Raw genomic sequence first — 22,801 nt, 5'->3', positions numbered from 1 at the left:
CAAAAATCAATGAAAACTAAAAGCTGGTTCTTTGAGAAGATAAAATAGACAAACCATTAGCTGGACTCATTAAAGGAAAAAGGGAGAACAATCAAATCAGCAAAATTAGAAATGAAAATGGAGAAATCACAACAGACAACACAGAAATACAAAAGGTCATAAAAAACTACTATGAGCAATTATATGCTAATAAAACAGACAACTTGGAAGAAACAGACAAATTCTTTGAAAAGTATAGCCCTCCAAAACTTAACCAGGAAGAAATATAAAATCTGAACAGACCCATCACAAGCACGGAAATTGAAACTGTAATTAAAAATCTTCCAACAAACAAAAAAGCCCAGAACCAGATGGCTTCACAAGTGAATTCTACCAAAAATTTAGAGAAGATCTAACACCTGTCCTACTCAAACTCTTCCAGAAAATTGCAGAGGAAGGTAAACTCCCAAACTCATTCTATGAGACCACCATCACTCTAATACCAAAACCAGACAAAGATGCCACACAAAAAAGAAAACTACAGGCCAATATCACTGATGAACATAGATGCAAAAATCCTCAACAAAATTCTAGCAAACTGAATCCAACAGTATATTAAAAAGATCATGCATCATGACAAGTGGGCTTTATCCCAGGGATGCAAGGATTCTTCAGTATTCACAAGTCAGTCAATGTGATACACCATATTAACAAATTTAAAGATAAAAACCATATAATTATCTCAATAGATGTGGAGAAAACTTTGGACAAAATTCATTTTTATCAACACCCATTTATGATTAAAAAAAAAACTTCTCCACAAAGCAGGCATATAAGGAACATACCTCAACATAATAAAAGGTGTATGCAACATACCCACAGCAAACATCCTCAATGGTGAAAAATTGAAAGTATTTCCCCTAAAATCAGCAACCAGACAAGGGTGCCCACTCTCACCACTACTATTCAACATAGTTTTGGAAGTCCTAGCCACAGCAGTCAGAGAAGAAAAAGAAATAAAAGGAATCCAGATTGGAAAAGAAGAAGTAAAACTCCCACTGTTTGCAGATGACATGATCTTCTATATAGAAAACCCTAAAGATACCACCAGAAAATTACTAGAGCTAATAAATTAATATAGTAAAATTGCAGTATATAAAACTAGCACACTGAAATCCCTTGCATTCCTATACACTAACAGTGAAAAAACAGAAATTAAGGAAACAATCCCATTCACCATTGCAACAAAAAGAATAAAATACTTAGGAATAAATTTACCCTCATGTGAAGAGTTGACTCATTGGAAAAGACTCTGATGCTGGGAGGGATTGGGGGCAGGAGGAGAAGGGGATGACAGAGGATGAGATGGCTGGATGGCATCACCGACTCGATGGACGTGAGTCTGAGTGAACTCCGGGAGTTGGTGATGGACAGGGAGGTCTGGCGTGCTGCGATTCATGGGGTCACAAAAAGTCGGACACGACTGAGTGACTGCACTGAACTGAATAGAAACAAAAGACCTATATATGGAAAACTATAAAACACTGATGAAAGAAATCAAAGATGACACAAATAGATGGAGAAATATACCATGTTTGTGGATTGGAAGAATCAATATAGTGAAAATGAGTACACCAATCAAAGCAATCTGTAGATTCAACACAATCCCTATCAAGCTACCCATGGTATTTTTCATGGAACTAGAACAAATAACTTCACAATTTGTATGGAAACACAAAAGACCTTGAATAGCCAGAACAATCTTGAGAAAGAAGAATGGAACTGGAGGAATCAATCTGCCTGACTCCAGACGACACTTGATGACTACAGTCATCAAGATAGTATGGTACTGGCAAAAAGACAGATATACTGATCACTGGAACAAAATAGAAAGCCCAGAGATAAATCCACACATCTATGGACTCCTTATCTTTGACAAAGGAGGCAAAAATATACAATGGAGAAAAGACAATCTCTTTAACAAGTGGTGCTGGGAAAACTGGTCAACCACCTGTAAAAGAATAAAACTAGAAAACTTTCTAACACCATACACAAAAATAAACAAAATGGATTAAAGGTCTAAATGTAAGACTAGAAACTGTCAACCTCTTAGAGGAAAACAGGTAGAACACGCTCTGACATAAATCACAGCAAGATCCTTTATGACCCACCTCCCAGAATAATGGAAATAAAAACAAAAATAAACAAATGGGACCTAATTAAACTTAAAAGCTTTTGCACAATGAAGGAAACTATAAGCAAGGTGAAAAGGCAGGCTTCAGATTGGGAGAAACTAATAGCAAATGAAACAACTGACAAGGTATTAATCTCCAAAATATACAAGTAGCTCATGAAGCTCAATGCCAGAAAAATGAACAATCCAATCAAAAAGCAGGCCAAAGAACTAAACAGACATTTCTCCAAAGAAGACATACAGATGGTTAACAAACACATGAAAAGATGCTCAACATCACTTATTATCAGAAAACACAAATCAAAACCACAGTGAGGTACCCATCTCACGCCGGTCAGAATGGCTGCCATCAAAAAGTCTACAAACAATAAGTGCTGGAGAGGGTGTAAAGAAAAGGGAACCCTCTAACACTGTTGTTGGGAATGCAAACTAGTACAGCCACTATGGAGAACAGTGTGGAGATTCCTTAAAAAAACTGGATATAGAGCTGTTATACCACCCAGCAATCCCAGTGCTGGGCATACACACTGAAGAAATCAAAATTGAAAGAGACACATGTATCCCAGTGTTCATTGTAGCACTGTTTACAGTAGCTAGGACAGGGAAACACCTCAATGTCCATCAGCAGATGAATGGATAAGGAAGTTGTGGTACATATACACAATGGAATAATACTCAGCTATAAAAAAAGAACACATTTGAGTCAGTTCTAATGAGGTGGATGAAACTGGAGCTTGTTATCCAGAGTGAAGTAAGTCAGAAAGAGAAACACCAATACTGTATATTAAAACATATGTATGGAATTTAGAGACATGGAAACAATAACCCTATATGCAAGATAGCAAAAGAGACACAGATGTAAAGAACAGACTTTTGGACTATGTGGGAGAAGTTGAGGGTGGCGTGATTTGAGAGAACAGCATTGAAACATGTATATTACCATATATAAAATAGATGACCACTGCAAGTTCGATGTATGAAGCAGGGCACTCAAAGCTGATGCTCTGGGACAACTCAGAGGCATAGTGTGGGGAGGAAAGTGGCAGGGGATGTGGGGATTCATGTACACCCATGGCTGATTCATGTTGATATATGGCAAAAACCACCACAATATTGTAAAGTAATTAGCCCCCAATTAAAATAAATTAATTAATTAAAATAAAAGATTTAAATCATAATGAGCATCTTTTCCTTATTACAACAGTATGAAACTAGAAATCAGTTACAAGAAGAAAAATGGAAAAAATACAAATAAGTGGAGGCTAAACAGCTTGCTACTAAACAAATATTGGGTCACTTGAAGAAATCAGAGAGGAAATTTTAAAATACCTCGGGACAAATGAAAATGGAAACACAATGATCTAAAATCTTTGCATTGCAGCAAAAGCAGTTCTGAGAGGGAATTTTGTGGTGATACAGGTATATGTCAAGAAGTAAGAAAAATCTCAAACAATATAATCTTATATCTAAAGGAACTGGAAAAGAGGAATCAGCAAGGCTCAAAATTAGTAGAAAGAAGAAAATAGTAAAGATCAGAGCAAAAATAAATGAAAAAGAGACTTAAAAAACAATAAAAAAGATAAGTGAAACTAAGAGCTAGTTTTTTTTAAAGATAAAATTTATGAGCCTTTAAGCCAGACTCATTAAGAAAAAGAGAAAGGACCCAAATATAATAAGAAATGAAAGAGGAGAAGTTATAACTGGTACCACAAGAATACAAAGGACCGTAAGAGATTACTAAGAACAATTATACACCAGCAAATTAAACAACTTAGAAGAGATACATAAATTCTTAAAAACATACAATCTTCTAAGACTGAATTAAGAAAAAAAAAATAGAAAATCTGAACAGTCCAATTACTAGAAATGTAATTGAATTGTATGCTAAGTCATTTCAGTCATGTCCAACTCTTTGTGATCCCATGGACCATAGCTCACCAGGCTCCTCTGTCCATGGGGTTCTCCAGGCAGGAATACTGAAGTGGGTTGCCATGCCCTTTTCCAGGGGATCTTCCTGACCGAGGGATTGAACCTGGGTCTCTCACATTGCAGGCAGATTTTTTTTTTTTTTTACCATCTGAGCCACCAGGGAAAAAAAAACTCTGAACAGAAAAAAGTCTAGGAGCAGATAGCTTCACAGGTAACTCTACTAACATTTAAAGGAGAGTTATTAGGTATCCTTCTCAAAAAATTCCAAAAAATTGAAGAGAGAACACCCTCAAATTTGTTCTATGAAACTATATTTATCCTGATACTAAAACCAGACAAACACACTAGAAACACACTAGAAGAAAAGAAAATTACAAGCCAATATCCCTGATGAACATAGATGCAAAAATCCTTAACAAAATGGTAGCAAAATAAGTTCAACAGTACATTAAAAGGATCATGTACCATGATCACATGGAATTTACCCCAGAAATGAAAGAATGGTTTAGTATCCACAAATTAATTTAATATGATATACCACATTAGTACGAGGAAAGATACAAATCATTTGATCATCTCAATTGATGCAGAAAGAGCAGTTGACAAAATCCAACATCCAGTTATGATAAAGACTCAACAAAGTGGGTATATCCAACACAATAAAGGCTATGTATAACAAACCCACAGCTATTAATAACATCATATTCAGTGAAGAACTGAAGACTTTTCCTTTAAGATCAGAAATAAGACAGGATGCTCACTCTCACAACTTTTATTCAACATTGTATTGGAATGACTGCCACAGCAGTCAGACAGGAAAAGGAGATAAAAGGCATCCAAACTGAAAAGGAAAAAGTAAAACTGTCATATTTACAGATAACATGATACTGCATTTAGAAAACCCTAAAGACAAAGACATTGGTGAAAGAAATTGAAAGCAACACAGAACCCTGAATTTTCATTGGAAGGACTAATGCTGAAGCTCCAATACTTTGGCCACCTGATGCGAAGAGCTGACTCATTTGAAAAGACCCTGATGCTGGGAAAGATTGACGGCAGGAGGAGAAGGGAGATAGAAGATGAGATGGTTGGATGGCATCACCAACTCGATGGACATGAGTTTGAGCAAACTCTGGGAGATAGTGAAAGACAGGGAAGCCAGTCCGTGGGGTTGCAAAGAGTTGGACACAACTAAGCGACTGAGCAACAGCAACAAAATGGAAAGATATTCTGTGCTTATATATTGAAAGAATTAATATTTTTAAATGTCCATATTGCCCAGAGCAATCTTCAGATGTAATGAATCTCTATCAAAGTATCAGTGGCATTTTTTACAGAACTGGAACAAATAATCCTAAAATTTGCATGGAAATATAAAAGACTCTGAATATACAATCTTAAGAAAGAAAAAAGATACCATATGGTTTCAATATCCATGGAATCTAGAAAACAAAACAAATGAACAAACAAAACAAAATAGAAACAGACTCATAGATACAGTAGTCATCAGAAGGGGGCGGATCTGAGGGGAATGGGCAAAATGGGTGAAGGAGATTTAGGAGTACAGTCTTTCAGTTAGAAAATAAATAAGTCATGGGGCGTGTAATGTGCAGCATGGAAAATATAGTCTAACTTTGTGTGGTAACATCTTTACTAGATTTACAGTGATCAATTTGTAGTATATATAAATGTTGATTCCCTATATTGTACACTGAAATGAATATAATGTGTCAACTGTACTTCAGGATGTTGTTCTTTTAAGTATTAATTATTTCCCTCTCTTAATTTTTCCAGTTTGAACTTCCCAGGAAAATACATGTGCTTGGAAAAGCCCAATTTAAGCCATATTTTGTCATCCTTTCTATACAGTTCTGCAGCCTCTAAGAAAGTAGCCATAGAAAGTGATGTTATTGGATTATATTTTACTATGATAATCATGTGACTGAACTTCTCAGGGCAAATCTTTCAGTATCAGATTTAGCATCAGCAATGTAGAATTGTCATTAGTAGTTAAAAAAATGGTATTTTGCATTTTGGTTGATGTTTATATTCAACTGTATTTCTGTACCAGTTTGGTAAAGGAAATTTACTAAATTAGTAAAGTTCTGAGATGATAGTCTAAACTTTTAAACTTTAAGATTTCTTTCCCATCTCCTTATAACACAATGAAATAAGTTAGTCATTGAAGGCCACTAAAGAAAGGAAAGGGGAAAAGTACATTTAAATAAGGCAAGGAGTAACTAATGGGTGGTTTCATTTACTTATTTTATTCTGCAGCCTTTATAAAAAGAAAGCTAGTAAAATATTGTAGCAGATTAGCTATTATGGGATTCCCTGATGGCTCAGATGGTAAAGAGTCTGCTTGCAGTGTGGGAGACCCAGGTTTGATCCCTGCATCAGGAAGATCCCCTGGAGAAGGGAATGGCAACCCACTCCAGTATTCTTGCCTGCAAAATGCCATGGATGGAGGAGCCTGAAAGGCTACAGTCTGTGGGGTCACAAAGAATTGGACACGACTGAGCAACTTCACTTTCCTTTTTTTTCAGTCATGTGTATCTAGAGTGATACATAAAAGTAGAAGTGAGACGACTGATTATATATTCTAAAGACTCTTTTCAATGTAGAGCACCCTGGAAATGCTTTGTGATTTCAAAGCTGTTCTCAGCTTTTGTCTAAAAGGCAAAAAAGACAAAGAAAGGGCTAAGAAAGACAACTGTCAAGACATTGCACAACTCTTTCAAAACAATGTCTGAAATTCTTATGGCAATTTCTTAGAGTTTCAGTAAGCTTTTTATATTAAGAAAATAACTAGTATAGCATCGAGACCTTGTCCACTGACATTAGGGGAAGCCTTTAATCCTATTGGCAGACTCAGGTGTTAAGGCCTATGTCTTATGATTTAGGTGGGAAATAGCCTTTTTCTAAGATCATGAACTCACTTAACAGAAGTGTGACTTGTTGCATGTGGATTGATTGAACTGTGCTGATCATGGCATTATCATTAGTCAACTGAACCAGGAGTATGTTCACTAATAGCCATATTTTTACAAAAGTAAGCTTTACCATTGTTTTTCTGAATTAAAAAAGTAATACATACGACTTTAGGATACCTTATGCAACATAGGAAGTGTAAAGAAAAGACAAATATCATCTAGAGTCTCAGAACCTAGAAATAAACTATTGAGGTATTCTGGGGAATTTCCCACTTCTCTGTCTTTTTTTTTTTCTTAAAAAAGGAAAACCCGTAAATGGATTCATATAGCTTATATACTTGTGAATGCTGATTTTCCTCCTGTGTTTTCAGAAATCTTTTTATAGTTGCCTGTGCTCTACTTTCATGGATGTACTGTAATTTACTTAACTCTCATCTTGATGGATATTAAGTATGTTTCCAAATTTTCTTGATGTTATGAAAGTAAGTGTGCTAAAGATATGTAACACTTGAAATGGCAGAGAAAGTATTTTAAGGCTCATGATATTAATACATATTGCCAACATGTTTTCCAGCACCATTTTATCAATTATTACTGCAGGTGAGAACACCCATCTTCCACCTCACAAACTTGACATCATTATAAATCTTTGGTAATTCAATGATTGAAAAAAACATCATCTTAATTTTCATTTTTGTGTTAGTGATGGTAATTCTTTTTTATACTTATTCTGTTGGTCATATTTTTTTTTTTTGACCATGCCTTGTGGGATCTTAGTTACCTAACCAGGGACCGAACCCCTGCCCCCAGCAGTCAAAGCACAGAGTCCTAACCACTGGACTACCAGGGAATTCCCTTTTGTTGGTCATATTTTAACAAATGTGATCATAAACCTAAAAAAAAAAATTGTGGCAATGTTTATTTAGACTCATCTTAGAACAGGTAAATGTGTGTGTGTGTACTGTTAGTTGCTTGGTCATGTCCAGCTCTTTGCGACCCCAGGGGAATCTTCCTGACTCAGGGATCAAACCCAGGTCTCCTGTATTTCAGGAGAATGCTTTACTGTCTGACCCACCATGGAAGCCCATTTGTGTGCGTGCATGCTTGTGTGTGTGTGTGTGTGTGTGTGTGTTTAGGAGGAACCAATATACTTGATTGACCCAGCCTGCACTCACATTTAAAGTGTTTGTGATAATAGCACCTAAGCTTTGTGTGACAGCACTATGCAAAGTACTCTACATCTGAAATCACATCTGCTTCTTTCGGGAACTCTGTAGGGATAGATACTGGGGTTCTCATTCTCATTTTATAGATGAGAAATAGAGGCACAGATAGACTAGGCAATTTTCCTACAGTCACCCAGCCATTTCTTGATGGTACTGGGATTTGATACAGTGCTATTTACCACTACATTATACTGCTTCCTTGTCTTGAAATTATTTTAAGAGTGTGCTTTTTTTTTCCACAAAGGGTGAACCTGTATCTGGGTATACACACTGAGTACGTGAAACCATTATTGATAGAATAGAATGTGGACTCACTTTTTTAAATAAATGTCTTTTGACAGGGTACATACTGATTCTTAGGCACTGGGCTGTGTGCTCGAGATGTGGAAATGAAATGTGCATTGCCCCTGGCTTTATAGCATTCCCGTTTCTGTTGTGATATGTAAGTGTACATGCTCTGTGCCTTCTGTTACATCTTCATGATAGGCATGAATCTAAAATCCACTTTTCTCTCGGTACTGTTTGTGGGAGACGTTCTGTGTGTGGCCTGGGGATTCCATCCAAGGAAAACCCCTTTGTTTTGCACTCGCTGCTTCGTTATGCATTTTTTAGAGTGCAGAATCTTACAGCCTCTACAGTATTAATGGTAACTCAGACCCATGTCTTTCCCTTTCTAGATTTTCAGTTCCTTTTAACTTTTCCTGATTATCATTTATAGTCTTTCATTTATATCATTTATACACAGGGAATTTCTCTCTGATTTATCTGGCTCTGTGTGTCATTCTTTTGATCACCCAAAATAAAACCTAGACTTTCCATCAGCTAAACATCCAGTAAAGACATCAGATTACACTTTCACTTTGAGGAGAAAGTTTCTTTATACCAGAACTGTATTTTGAACTCTGTCTCAGGATGCCATCAATCTTACTGAGAAAAAAGCTTTGAGACCTCTAAACTCTGGAAGCCAAGCCAAGGACTCCCAAATATGGTGAGCCCTAGCCCATGTTTCGACCACAAAGGTCCCTCACAGGGAAATACCTTTGCCTTTAGCTTTAACTTACAAACGTCTGAACAGAATCTTATGGTAAACCAACTGCTCAGAGAATCCTAGAATCAAACACCGAGCCTTCTGCTAACCAAGTTACTTTGGCTAACAAATTATGGATTTGCTGGCCGAAGTAATGAATCTCTAATAGGATTTTGTTTCAGGTATTTTGTTTTTGTTCTGAAAACTGTACCAACTCAGTTTCCCACTGCACTGGCAATATGTTCCTGACTGATTTTCAGGATTGTTCTTCCTTACTCCTTGTCAATATGACAGGTATTTTCCATCATTTAGCTGTGTAATGAATGATTTCAAGTGCTTCTCACCAAGATATCCAGTTTTTATAGGATTAATGTTTAACTCCATGTTGAGAACTAGATAACATGTTGAAATTCTTTGTGATATGATTGCTTGTTCTTATTTTTTATTTTTTAGAACTTTTGTTATATTCAGTGAATCCCTGCTTTACACAGAACTGCAGGACTATAAACATGACCATGTAAGCTGAAACTCTGCAAAGCAATCTAATAATAAATGCAAAAACTACAGTTGTTCCATGACCTTTAAATTTTTGTCAAAACATTAAAACCTCTCTTATTGTCAATAATAAATGTATTAGGAAATGAAAAAAGAGTAAATTTAATATTTAGTACATGCTAAAACATTGAGAATTGGTGAATTTTATCAAGAGCAGATTGAAAATGCTTGCCTTTTCTTGTTATATAACTTTGAATACAGAGCATGCATCTTGTCTACACCTTGGTGAATTGTCATACTCCTTTCTAAGCTCTAATCAGCTCCCAGCACTTTCATGTCTTGAACTATCCTTTATGCATATATGGTCATGAACTGTCTCCAAGAGTTGCTTTCATATGAAGTTTTTTTTGCCAGTCACTTCTTCTGGGACATCTTCGTTTTTGTCACAGCCACCTCATTGTCCTCATGTATGCCAATAAGTTCACTTTTACTGAGTTCTTCTAACAGTATATCTAGAGTCTCTTGAATGGCAATAGTATTTACTTTCCACAGTTAGCTATTCTATAATGCCAGTTACTGTCTATTGGAATTTCGCTTCTAGCATTATCACATCTCGTTTCTTTGCTCCTTCATCTTTATTTCCCAGTTTCCTCTTTTGATTATCCATTGTAAAATGTCACCGTGGTTTATGACTGGGAGACAGGAGGTAGCACAACATATGTTTTGCTGTCTGTGTGTGAATTGAATAACAGATGTGCAGTGAGCAGTCACCAATAGTCTTTGAAAAGGGTGACATGATTGGTCACTGATGGTGATGCACATCTCTTATTTATATAGTGAGTTGTGGATTGAAGAGATAACGGTGAAGTTTACACTTTATGCAATTACTCAGTTATTATATTGGGGTAGTGGAAATTTGAACTGTGTTTTGGGAGGACTTGTGTTATTTAACTAAATGATGGTAACTGAAATTGATGCATATCAGAACCAGGGAAAGAGAGGGACAGCTGTAATTTCAAATTTGTTCATTGTAGGCATCTTTCATTTTGTTTTCTAACTTTCTAGTCCTTGCTCAATATTATTCCACAATGATTTTGGTTACTGCTCAGAGGTTTTTGACTGGAGGCCTCTACTGAAATCAGTTAGAAAATTCAAAGGAAAAATTTCTCCATCACAACACCCTTGAGATCCTGCTAAGTTCTTGAGTCCAATCTTGAGTACTAGCTTGATTTTGAAAGTGATTAGGCCATGAAACCACATTTAAAAGAAGTAACGGAACAGAATTTCTTTGTAGATTAGAAAAATCATTCTGAAGAAATAAAGACATATATGGGCTTCCCAGGCAGCACTACAGCTAAAGAATCCACCTGCCAGTGCAGGAGACACAGGAGACTTGGGTTCGATCCTCGGGTTGGGAAGATCCCCTGGAGAAAGAAATGGCAACCTGCTCCAGTATTCTTGCCTGGGAAATTCTGTGGACAGAGGAACCTGGCAGGTTATAGTCCGTGGGACTGCAAAGAGTAGACATGACTGAGCAACTAAGCACACATGCACACACACAAAGACATATTAACTGTACTAGGAAACTTCCATCCAGGAAGGCAAAATATCATCATAGTAAATATTATTACTAAGATTCTATTAAATAAGCTTGAACTCCCATTGCTTTTCCTTGGTCCTGTCCACATAATTATCCAATTCTGCTTATTAAAACATGTTTTTATATACTGATTTTATTGTGGAAGGAACTGAACAAACCTACAGCTTAGCAATATACTCTTTTGTAGAAATACAGTTGCTGTTACTTTGACTCTTTCCAAATTCAAACGTGCCACCTTCCTACATCTATTCTGAAGGTGTGGCATGGTCCATAAGACCAGGAATGTTTGGAACTAAAGAAAAGAAGTCAGTATGTTAGGCGTTGCCTTCTTTTATCTTTTATAGTCAAAGTACTTCAAAGCCCAGACTTCATGAAACTTGAACTCTTTTATTTCTCTCTCCTGTAGACTAGGAATGTGATTTCTCATCCATCTTCATTTTGACAAAATTGTTTCATCAAAGAAAGTTGGATAGTGCATGGCGTTCATTATAAAATTATTTTACTCGCCTTCTGGCAAGTAATCAGTTTGTTATTGGCATTCTTATTCATTTTTATCTAGTACCAGTTTCACAAAGCCTTCTTTTTTTAATGTGTGTTAAATATTTTTAAAATAGTAATTTTAATATAATTAAATACAAATTTTGAAGTTGTAACCTTTTTTAAAACTTACCAGATGTGCTTTATCCTTCATCAGGGAGAGTACCAATGTGCAGCTCAGTTCAGTTCAGTTCAGTCGCTCAGTCGTGTCCAACTTTTTGCGACCCTGTAAATCACAGCACGCCATGCCTCCCTGTCCATCACCAACTCCCAGAGTTCACTCAGACTCACGTCCATCAAGTCAGTGATGCCATCCAGCCATCTCATCCTCTGTCGTCCCCTTCTCCTCCTGCCCACAATCCCTCCCAGCATCAGAGTCTTTTCCAACGAGTCAACTCTTTGCATGAGGTGGCCAAAGTACTGGAGTTTCAGCTTTAGCATCATTCTTTCCAAAGAAATCCCAGGGCTGATCTCCTTCAGAATGGACTGGTTGGATCTCCTTGCAGTCCAAGGGACTCTCAAGAGTCTTCTCCAACACCACAGTTCAAAAGCATCAATTCTTCGGCGCTCAGCTTTCTTCACAGTCCAACTCTCACATCCATACATGGCCGCTGGAAAAACCATAGCCTTGACTAGACGGACCTTTGTTGGCAAAGTAATGTCTCTGCTTTTGAATATGCTATCTAGATTGGTCATAACTTTTCTTCCAAGGAGTAAGAGTCTTTTAATTTCATGACTGCAGTCACCATCTGCAGTGATTTTGGAGCCCAGAAAAATAAAGTCTGACACTGTTTCCACTGTTTCCCCATCTATTTCCCATGAAGTGATGGGACTGGATGCCATGACCTTCATTTTCTGAATGTTGAGTTTTAAGCCAACTTTTTCACTCTTCTCTTTCACTTTCATCAAGTGGCTTTTTAGTTCCTCTTCACTTTCTGCCATAAGGGTGGTGTCATCTGCATATCTGAGGTTATTGATATTTCTCCTGGCAATCTTGATTCCAGCTTGTGCTTCTTCCAGCCCAGCATTTCTCATGATGTACTCTTCATATAAGTTAAACAAGCAGGGTGACAATATACAGCCTTTACATACTCCTTTTCCGATTTGGAACCAGTCTGTTGTTCCATGTCCAGTTCTAACTGTTGCTTCCTGACCTACATACAGATTTCTGAAGAGGCAGGTCAGGTGGTCTGGTATTCCCATCTCTTTCAGAATTTTCCACAGTTCATTGTGATCCACACCAAAAACATCCTAAAATTACTTTCTGAGAGTTATCAGAAGATAGCACTGTAATAATAAAATCAAGCATATGTCTTCTCTATTTATTCTTTATTTGATGTGTCTTTTACCTCACTGGTTAACCTTCCTATCTCACTACTAAACTCACTAATTACTTAGGGATCATTTAATTGTCATGCAGTTAGAACAGGCATTGAATTCATGAATTTTGGGGTTTTGTTAGCTGGACTTCAGCCTGTGGTGGATCAATATGGGCTTATTGAATTCCATCTTTGGGATGTCATGAACACTAAAATGATAGTTTTATTTGATCTCCAGGTTGAACCTGGTGATTTCACGAGACTTCTTCAACGACAGCCTGCATTGTTGTATATGTCCTTTACATCAGTGATGAAGACACAAAAAAGCCTTAATGGAGTATCTATCAATAGTATTAGCTACGTTTCTTCAGGTGGCTAGAGGGACATGTCATTTCTCTGTTCACATGAATTTGAAAGCTTAAATATGTAATAAGCCTTGCTTAGGCTAGACCCACATCTTTTACTTAACTGGAGGAGAATGTCTGGGAGTAACACTTCCCATCACTCATTCCCCACCACCAATACACACACACACACACACACACACACACACACATTCATTCATACATTAGAATATAAGGAGCATTGAGGCAGAATTATTGGTTCACTGCCAGCACTTAGAATAGTGATTGTCACTTAGTAGGTGTGTGATCAATTATTATTATTGAATAAAGTAACTTCTACTTGTGCCTCAATTTGGTTGATGTGACTTGGGCTAATAAATGGGCCCAGTACATGGTAGGCACACAGTATAGATAGAACAAATGAATGAACTACCCATCTCATCTCTGAGAAGTAGCTGGCTAGATTTAATTACTTTATAAAATGTATAAAAGGGAAACTTGGAATTCCTAATTTGTTGAAAAAAACTTGACATTGTCTCCCTGTATATTTGGTATTCCTGTGTCAGGCAGCACTACGTTTATAGGTTTTTCTTAAAAACATAAGTTTTGACCACACCAAATGTTGGTCAGTATGTGGAGCAAAAAGAACTTTCTTTCACTGCTGGTGGGAATGCAAAATGGTACAGGTACTTTGGAATACAGTTTGGTGGTTTCATATAAAGCTAAATATACTCTTATCATATTTTCCAGTAATAGTTGTTGTTTAGTTTCTAAATTGTGTCCAACTCTTATGCAACCCCATGGACTGTAGCCCACCAGGCTCCTCTGTCCATGAGATTTCCCAAGCAGGAATACTGGAAGTGGGTTGCCATTTCCTTCTCAAGGGGATTTTCCCAACTCAGGGACCAAACCCTCATTTCCTGCATTGCAGGTGAATTCTTTACCTCTGAGCCACCAGGGAAGCCCTACTCCTTGGTATTTACCCAGATGGAGTTGAAAACTGAAGTCCACACAGAAATCTACACATGGATGTTTATAGCAGCTTTGTTCATCATTGCAAAAATTTGGAAGCAACCAAGATATTCTTCAATAGGAGAATGGATAAACTGTGGTACATCCAGACCATGGAATATTATTCAGCACTAAAAACAAATGAGCTGTCAATCATTAAACGATATGCTGCTGCTGCTGCAGGAACCTTAAATATATATTCCTAAGTGAAAGAAGTCAATCTGAGAAGGCTACATGCTATGTGATTCCAACTGTAAAACAACAGACCCTAACAATAAGATACTCTACAGACTTGCTATGGGACCTGCTAAAACATGGCCATTGTGAGCAAAGAAAATGAGTCAAAAGAAACCCTTTTTAAGGTTCACTAAAGAAAGCATGGACATAACCTTTCATTGCCTGTGATTACTTAAGTAGACTCCACTAATATATTTATTGGAAATTGCTGCTTAAATTTGAGGAATAGTTTAGGTAGCCTTGAAAATTAGTTGAACCAATCAGCAGAAATGAAAGCTACATCCAAAAGTTTTTAAAAAGACCATTCTATGGTAAAACACTGTCAGTAATAGCATTTTGTGGCATTTTATTTTTGTTTCTGTTGTTGACATTATTTTTCTCCTGTAGCTCTGCTAAGCCTGAAGAGATTGAATTTTATATGAGGTTCAAACTCTTATTTTTCTTAAGAATGGTATAAATCAGCCATTTTGCATGTACTTATACTAGACTCTTAGGGAAGGCAATGGCACCCCATTCCAATACTCTTGCCTGGAAAATCCCACGGGCGAAGGTGCCTGGTAGGCTGCAGTCCATGGGGTCGCGAAGAGTTGTACATGACTGAGAGACTTTACTTTCACTTTTCACTTTCATGTATCAGAGAAGGAAATGGCAACCCATTGCAGTGTTCTTGCCTGGAGAATCCCAGGGACGGGGGAGCCTGGTGGGCTGCCGTCTATGGGGTTGCACAGAGTTGGACACGACTGAAGTGACGTAGCTGCAGCATACTAGACTCTGGGCTTCCTTTGTGGCTTAGCTGGTAAAGAATCCACCTGCAATGTCGGAGACCTGGGTTCAATCCCTGGGTTGGGGAGATCCTCTAGAGAACGGAAAGGCTACCCACTCCAGTATTCTGGCCTGGAGAATACAATCCATGGAATCTCAAAGAGTCAGACATGACTGAGCTACTTTCACACACTGGACTCGGGTGAAGTCTTGCTGCTTGATCTTTGTAGCTCTTTTATGTGCTGAGTTAAACCTAGGGGTGTATCTTAGGAATATTTATTTGATTGTGAAGTAATTTGAAACAGCTTCTATTTTAGAAGCCTTTTGCAGAAATTTCAAACTCTCTTTAGTTAATAGTATACATGGGATTGGGGCTTCCCAGGTGGCACAGCGGTAAAGAATCTGCCTGCCGATATAGGAGACGTGGGTTTGATCCCTGGGTTGGGGAGATCCCCTGGAGAAGGGCATGGCAACCCACTCCAATATTCTTGCCTGGGAAATCCCATGGACAGAGGAGCCTGGCAGGCTACAGACTGTGGGGTCGCAGAGAATTAGACACAACTGAGCGGCTGAGCACACATACATGGGATTAAAATGAAAACCTTGCCGTATGTCCAATATTGTAAAGCATTTATCCTCCAATTAAAAGTAAATTTTGAAAAAAAAAATTAAAAAGAGAAGGTTTATTTTTCTGTCTTTATCTGTGCCTTTTGTAACATATGCACTGAATTTTTATCATCATAGCCAGTGTTTGAGACTAGAAAGTAGGCTTATAGGAAAAAATCTGTGCCCTATAAGAAGGCAGGGACATGACTGAGTCATAGTCACATAAGTTCCAAGGCTGGATAGATCAAATGAAGGCTTGGCAAGCTTATTGTTTCTTACTTTTTTCTGATTAATGTGAATTTCACTTTTCAGTTTCAGAATTAATTACGATTAGCCCTCCATCCCCCTAAAGAGGACAAAGTTGAGGTTACAGTCTAAAGTATGAGTAGTTTAAAAGGTAATTATACCTTTTAAATGCTTAGCCATAGGTTATAATCTAACTCTAGGTTATAATACCTTAAACATGGACTTACCATGTTCATTTAGGAGTTTATTAGTTGTTCTTACTGTAATTTATCTGTTTGTCATTTTACTAGATGAAAATTAAATGCTAAATATAAAATTATTGAAAAAATTCTCCTCAAGACAACTGCCCATTGGTAAATAACATGGAGAGAATCATGTATGGATGGAACAGCTGAATTTCAATCACACACTCTTTCTCTCGGCTACTCAGTGTGCTTTTAGGTTACTCTTAGCAACTTTCTCGGTGAAACACTAATTTTAATCTTAACCAAAACAAAACTGGAAGGGTAAATACATGATTAAAAAAATAACATTTTTAGGTTTATGCATTATATCACTCTTTTACGGAAGCTGGATTCTTGACAACAGAGCTAGCATCAAAAGTGTAACATATATGTTAAAACCTGTGGAGTATTTGTAGTTTATTTGTATGAAAGTATTTTAATTGAACAATGTAAGCACTTCCCCCCACCTCAGGATTTCAAGAGGGTGGGATTTGTCCAATGTATACTTTTTCAAAACAAAATATCTGGATTTCCAGACGTTCTACTAATTTTATAGAAGGTATTACAAATTTCTCTTTTTCTCATTAAACTGATTAGCCAGTTATTTCTCCTCAGCAGTGTGTCTATCAGTCATAAACAGACACGGCAGTTCTGTTCCTCAGGGAACAATGTCTGGAGATATTTTTAATTGACACCGTTTGGGGTTATTACTGGTATGAGATGTGCAGAGGTCAGGGATGGTACTAAACATTCTGTTGTGTGTGGAGCAGTGCCTAACAGCAGCAACTTACCTGACCTAAAGTATTAATAATGCTATGATTAAGAAAGCCTTATATATATAACTTTATTTTAGGGGAATAAAGTATCACCTATAAAGTCAGCATCCATATTTATATTGCCATGATACCATTTAGCCATTGACTCATTATGAAAGAGATTTGAGGTGGCTTGACATGATGTGGAGTTTTGTTTCTCAAAGGTTATTCAATTATAGTAAGTTACCAGTTTAATCTTTGTACCTTGTAAGTTACATAAATGGCTTTATTTCCTGTGATTGAGTTCATGTAATTCTTTGTGTTTTTTTAAGCGCTTAAATATAAATCCAATTATACGAAGGAGAAAGCCATTTTTCTATTAGTTGCTGGACTACTGCTCACTGTCCTTGTCATTGTTGGAGCCTTTCTTTTCATCCCAGGTAAGATATACAGTTATTATGAGGGAAAAGAGGATTGATAAGGTTGAGGACATTTCTGGAGAGGTGCATGTTAGTTTCCTAGGGCTGTTGTTAACAAATTACCACAAACTGGGTATCTTAAGACAATAGAAATTCTCTCACCATTCTGGAGGTCATAAATCTGAAATAAAGATGTTATCAGGGCCTTACACCCTCCTGACACTCTAGGAGAGAATCCATTCCATGCTCTCCTAGCTTCTGGTGTTTGCTGGCCATCTGTGCATCTCCTTGGCTTTTGTGGTAACATAGCTCCCAACTTCCTCCATGGTCACGCGGTCTCCTCCCCTCTGTGTCTCCACTTAATTTCCTGCTGCTTCTCTGTTACAAAGCTACCTGTCACTGGATTCAGGACCCACCTGGGAAATCCAGGGGACATTCCTTCTTTCAGATCCTTAACTTCTTCATGTATTTTACTATATACATTAATATTCACAGATTTGGAGTATCTGGGAGGTGGACATATCTTTAGGGCAGCCATTAGGCCACTACAGAGGCACACTTTATTAGCCAAGACTTGGTAGCGGGAATGAACTTGGGAATCCAGATGGGTCTGAAATTGCAGTTGCCCATGAAGGATGGCAGTGTGAGTTGGGGGGAAGGGTCTGCATCACATGAAAAGAGCAGCAGAGACAGGCTGGGACTCTCAAGTGCAAACTGGAAGAAGCCTTGTTTTTTGAGCAGAACACAGTATAGGCATAATGTTTAGGAATATCAATATGGTAGCTCTTTTTGCAATTGGAGTTAGTAAAGACAGGGGAAGTTCAGCTCAGTTCAGTTCAGTCACTCAGTTGGGTCCAACTCTGTGACACCATGGACTGTAGCACGCCAGGCTTCCCTGTCTATCACCAACTCCTGGAGCTTACTCAAACTCATGTCCATTAAGCTATTGATGCCATCCAACCATCTCATCCTCTGTTGTACCCTTCTCCTTTCGCCTTCAATCTTTTCCAGCATCAGGGTCTTTTCCAGTGAGTCAGTTCTTCACATCAGGTGGCCAAAGTATTGGAATTTCAGCTTCAACATCAGTCCTTCCAATGAACACTCAGGACTGACCTCCTTTAGGATGGACTGGCTGGATCTCCTTGCAGTCCAAGGGACTCTCAAGAGTCTTCTCCAACACCACAGTTCAAAAGCATCAATTCTTTGGCGCTCAGCTTTCTTTATAGTCCAACTCTCACATCCATACATGACTGCTGGAAAAACCATAGCTTTGACTAGATAGACCTTTGTTGGTGAAGTAATATCTCTGCTTTTTAATATGCTATCTAGATTGGTCATAACTTTTCTTCCAAGGAGCAAGCGTTATTTAATTTCACGGCTGCAGTCACCATCTGCAGTGATTTTGGAGCCCCCCAAAAATAAAATCTGACACTGTTTCCATTGTTTCTCCATCTATTTGCCATGAAGTGATGGGACCAGATGCCATGATCTTAGTTTTCTGAATGCTGAATTTTAAGTCAGCTTTTTCACTCTCCTCTTTCACTTTCTTCAAGAGGTTCTTCAGTTCCTCTTCGTTTCCTTCCATAAGGGTGGTGTCATCTGCATATCTAAGGTTATTGATATTTCTCCCGGCAATCTTGATTCCAGCTTGTGCTCCAAGACAAACCATTCAGTATCACGGTATTCCAAGTCTATGCCCCGACCAGAAATGCTGAAGAAACTGAAGTTCAACACTACTATAAAGACCTACAAAACCTTTTAAAACTAACACCCCAAAAAAGATGTCTTTTTCATTATAGGGGACTGGAATGCAAAAGTAGGAAGTTAAGAAACACCTGGAGTAACAGGCAAATTGGGCCTTGGAGTACAGAATGAAGCAGGGCGAAGGCTAATAGAATTTTGCCAAGAGAATGCACTGGTCATAGCAAACACCTTCTTGCAACAACACAAGAGCAGACTCTACACATGGATATCACCAGATGGCCAATGCCAAAATCGGATTGATTATATTCTTTGCAGCCAAAGATGGAGAAGCTCTATAGTCAGCAAAAACAAGACCAGGAGCTGACTGTGGCTCAGATCATGAACCCCTCACTGCCAAATTCAGACTTAAATTGAAGAAAGTAGGGAACACCACTAGACCATTCAGGTATGACCTAAATCAAATCCCTTACGATTATACTTTAGAAGTGAGAAATAGATTTAAGGGACTAAATCTGATAGAGTGCCTGAAGAACTATGGACGGAAGTTCGTGACATTGTACAGGAGACAGGGATCAAGACCATTTCCAACAAAAAGAAATCAAAAAAGAAAAATGGCCTTTGAGGCGGCCTTACAAATAGCTGTGAAAAGAAGAGAAGCGAAAAGCAAAAGAGAAAAGGAAAGATATACCCATTTGAATGCAGAGTTCCAAAGAATAGCAAAGAGAGATAAGAAAGCCTTCCTCAGTGATCAGTGCAATCAAATAGAGGAAAACAATAGAATAGGAAAGACTAGAGAGCTCTTGAAGAAAATTAGAGATATCAAGGGAACATTTTCATGCAAAGATGGGCTCAATAAAGGACAGAAATGGTATGGATGGACCCAACAGAAGCAGAAAATATTAAGAAGAGATGGCAAGAATACACAGAACTGTACAAAAAAGATCTTCACGACCCAGATGGTGTGATCACTGACCTAGAGCCAGACATCCTCGAATGTGAAGTCAAGTGGGCCTTAGGAAGCAGCACTGTGAACAAAGCTAGTGGAGGTGATGGAATTCTTGTTGGGCTATTTCAAATCCTGAACGATGATGCTGTGAAAGTGCTGCACTCAATATGCCAGGCATTTTTGGAAAACCCAGCAGAGGCCACAGGACTGGAAAAGGTCAGTTTTCATTCCAGTCCCAAAGAAAGGCACTGCCAAAGAATGCTCAAACTACCACACAATTGTACTCATTTCACATGCTAGTAAAGTAATGCTCTAAATTCTCCAAGCCAGGCTTCAACAATATGTGAACCATGAACTTCCAGATGTTCAAGCTGGTTTTAGAAAAGGCAGAGGAACCAGAAATCAAATTGCCAACATCTGCTGGATCATCGCAAAAGCAAGAGAGTTCCAGAAAAACATCTATTTCTGCTTTATTGACTATGCCAAAGCCTTTGACTGTGTGGATCACCACAAACTGTGGAAAGAGCTGAAAGAGATGGGAATACCAGATCACCTGACCTGTCTCTTGAGAAATCTGTATGCAGGTCAGGAAGCACCAGTTAGAACTGGACATGGAACAACAGACTGGTTCCAAATAGGAAAAGGAGTATGTCTAGCCTGTTTATTGTCACCCGGCTTATTTAACTTCTATGCAGAGTACATCATGCAAAATGCTGGGCTAGAAGAAGCACAAGCTGGAATGAAGATTGCCGGGAGAAATATCAATAACCTCAGATAAGCAGATGACACCACCCTTATGGAAGAAAGCAAAGAAGAACTAAAGAGCCTCTTGATGAAAGTGAAAGAGGAGAGTGAAAAAGTTGGCTTAAAGCTCAACATTCAGAAAACTAAGATCATGGCATCCTTTCGCATTACTTCATGGCAAATAGTTGGGGGAACAGTGGAAATAGTGGCTGACTTTATTTTTGGGGTCTCCAAAATCACTTCAGATGGTGATCATGAAATTAAAAGACCCTTACTCCTTGGAAGGAAAGTTATGACTAACCTAGATAGCATATTGAAAAGCAGAGACATTACTTTACCAACAAAGGTCCATCTCGTCAAGATCATGGTTTTTCCAGTAGTCACATATGGATGTGAGAGTTGGACTAGAAAGAAAGCTGAGCGCCAAAGAATTGATGCTTTTGAACTGTGGTGTTGGAGAAGACTCTTGAGAGTCCCTTGGACTGCAAGGAGATCCAGCCAGTCCATCCTAAAGGAGGTCAGTCCTGAGTGTTCATTGGAAGGACTGATGTTGAAGCTGAAATTCCAATACTTTGGCCACCTGATGCGAAGAACTGACTGGAAAAGACCCTGATGCTGGGAAAGATTGAAGGCGAAAGGAGAAGGGTACAACAGAGGATGAGATGGTCGGATGGCATCAATGGCTTAATGGACATGAGTTTGAGTAAGCTCCAGGAGTTGGTGATAGACAGGGAGGCCTGCTGTGCTGCAGTCCATGGGATCAGGAAGAGTCTGACATGACTGAGTGACTGAACTGAACTGTGCATATAAGTTAAATAATCAGGGTGACAAGATTTAGCCTTGACATAATCTTTTCCCAATTTGGAACCAGGCTGTTGTTCCATGTCCAGTTCTAAATGTTGCTTCTTGATCTACCTACAGATTTCTCTGGAGGCAGGTCAGATGGTCTGGTATTCCCATTTCTTTAAGAATTTTCCACAGTTTATTGTGATCCACACAGTCAAAGAATTAGGTGTAATCACTAAAGCAGCAGTATATGTTTTTCTGCAACTCTTTTGCTTTTTTGATGATCCAACAGATGTTGGTAATTTGTTCTCTGGTTCCTCTGGCTTTTCTAAATCCAGCTTAAACCTCTGAAAGTTTGTGGTTCACGTACTGTTGAAGCCTGACTTGTAGAATTTTGAGCACTACTTTAACAGGGGGAGGAAGGAGATTAATTCAGAAGACAATTTGAAAGAACAATTGCTTTGACTTTGGGACAGGTTGTGTATAGTAAGTGAAGGGAATGGTAAGAGATCCGAGTTTCTCATTGTAATTATGTGAAGTAGTTAAGAAGGAGGCAGAGCCAACTCAAGGTTTGACGTCTTCAGACTTATGTGCTGACATTTACGTGTCTTAAATTTGGTCTAGAATAATAAAAAAAAATAGTCATTTATTTTGTGTGAAGTTTTGGGGGAAATATTTTTAAACCTTTTGTAGTTTATAAGAGTGGTATAGAGATTAATACATTTAATAAATTAAGTAATCTTTTGTAAGAGTAGGAGGTTTGTAGGAAAATATTGAT

At 38.1% G+C, this 22,801-nt stretch overlaps 1 protein-coding gene across 1 annotated transcript in view; it reads left to right on the top strand.

Moving 5' to 3' along the window:
* CD47 (CD47 molecule) overlaps nucleotides 1–22,801 on the top strand; it is a 66,837-nt gene that overhangs the window by 29,377 nt on the left and 14,659 nt on the right. Inside the window, exon 4 of the mRNA XM_006052430.4 lies at nucleotides 17,757–17,864. Within this exon, the coding sequence (XP_006052492.1) occupies nucleotides 17,757–17,864 (108 nt within the window). The remainder of the gene's footprint in view (nucleotides 1–17,756; nucleotides 17,865–22,801) is intronic.

The sequence above is a fragment of the Bubalus bubalis genome, chromosome 1 (genome assembly GCF_019923935.1).
Source record: "Bubalus bubalis isolate 160015118507 breed Murrah chromosome 1, NDDB_SH_1, whole genome shotgun sequence".
In the NCBI taxonomy this organism is placed as follows: domain Eukaryota; kingdom Metazoa; phylum Chordata; class Mammalia; order Artiodactyla; family Bovidae; genus Bubalus; species Bubalus bubalis.
This window is presented reverse-complemented; position numbering and strand designations above follow the sequence as displayed.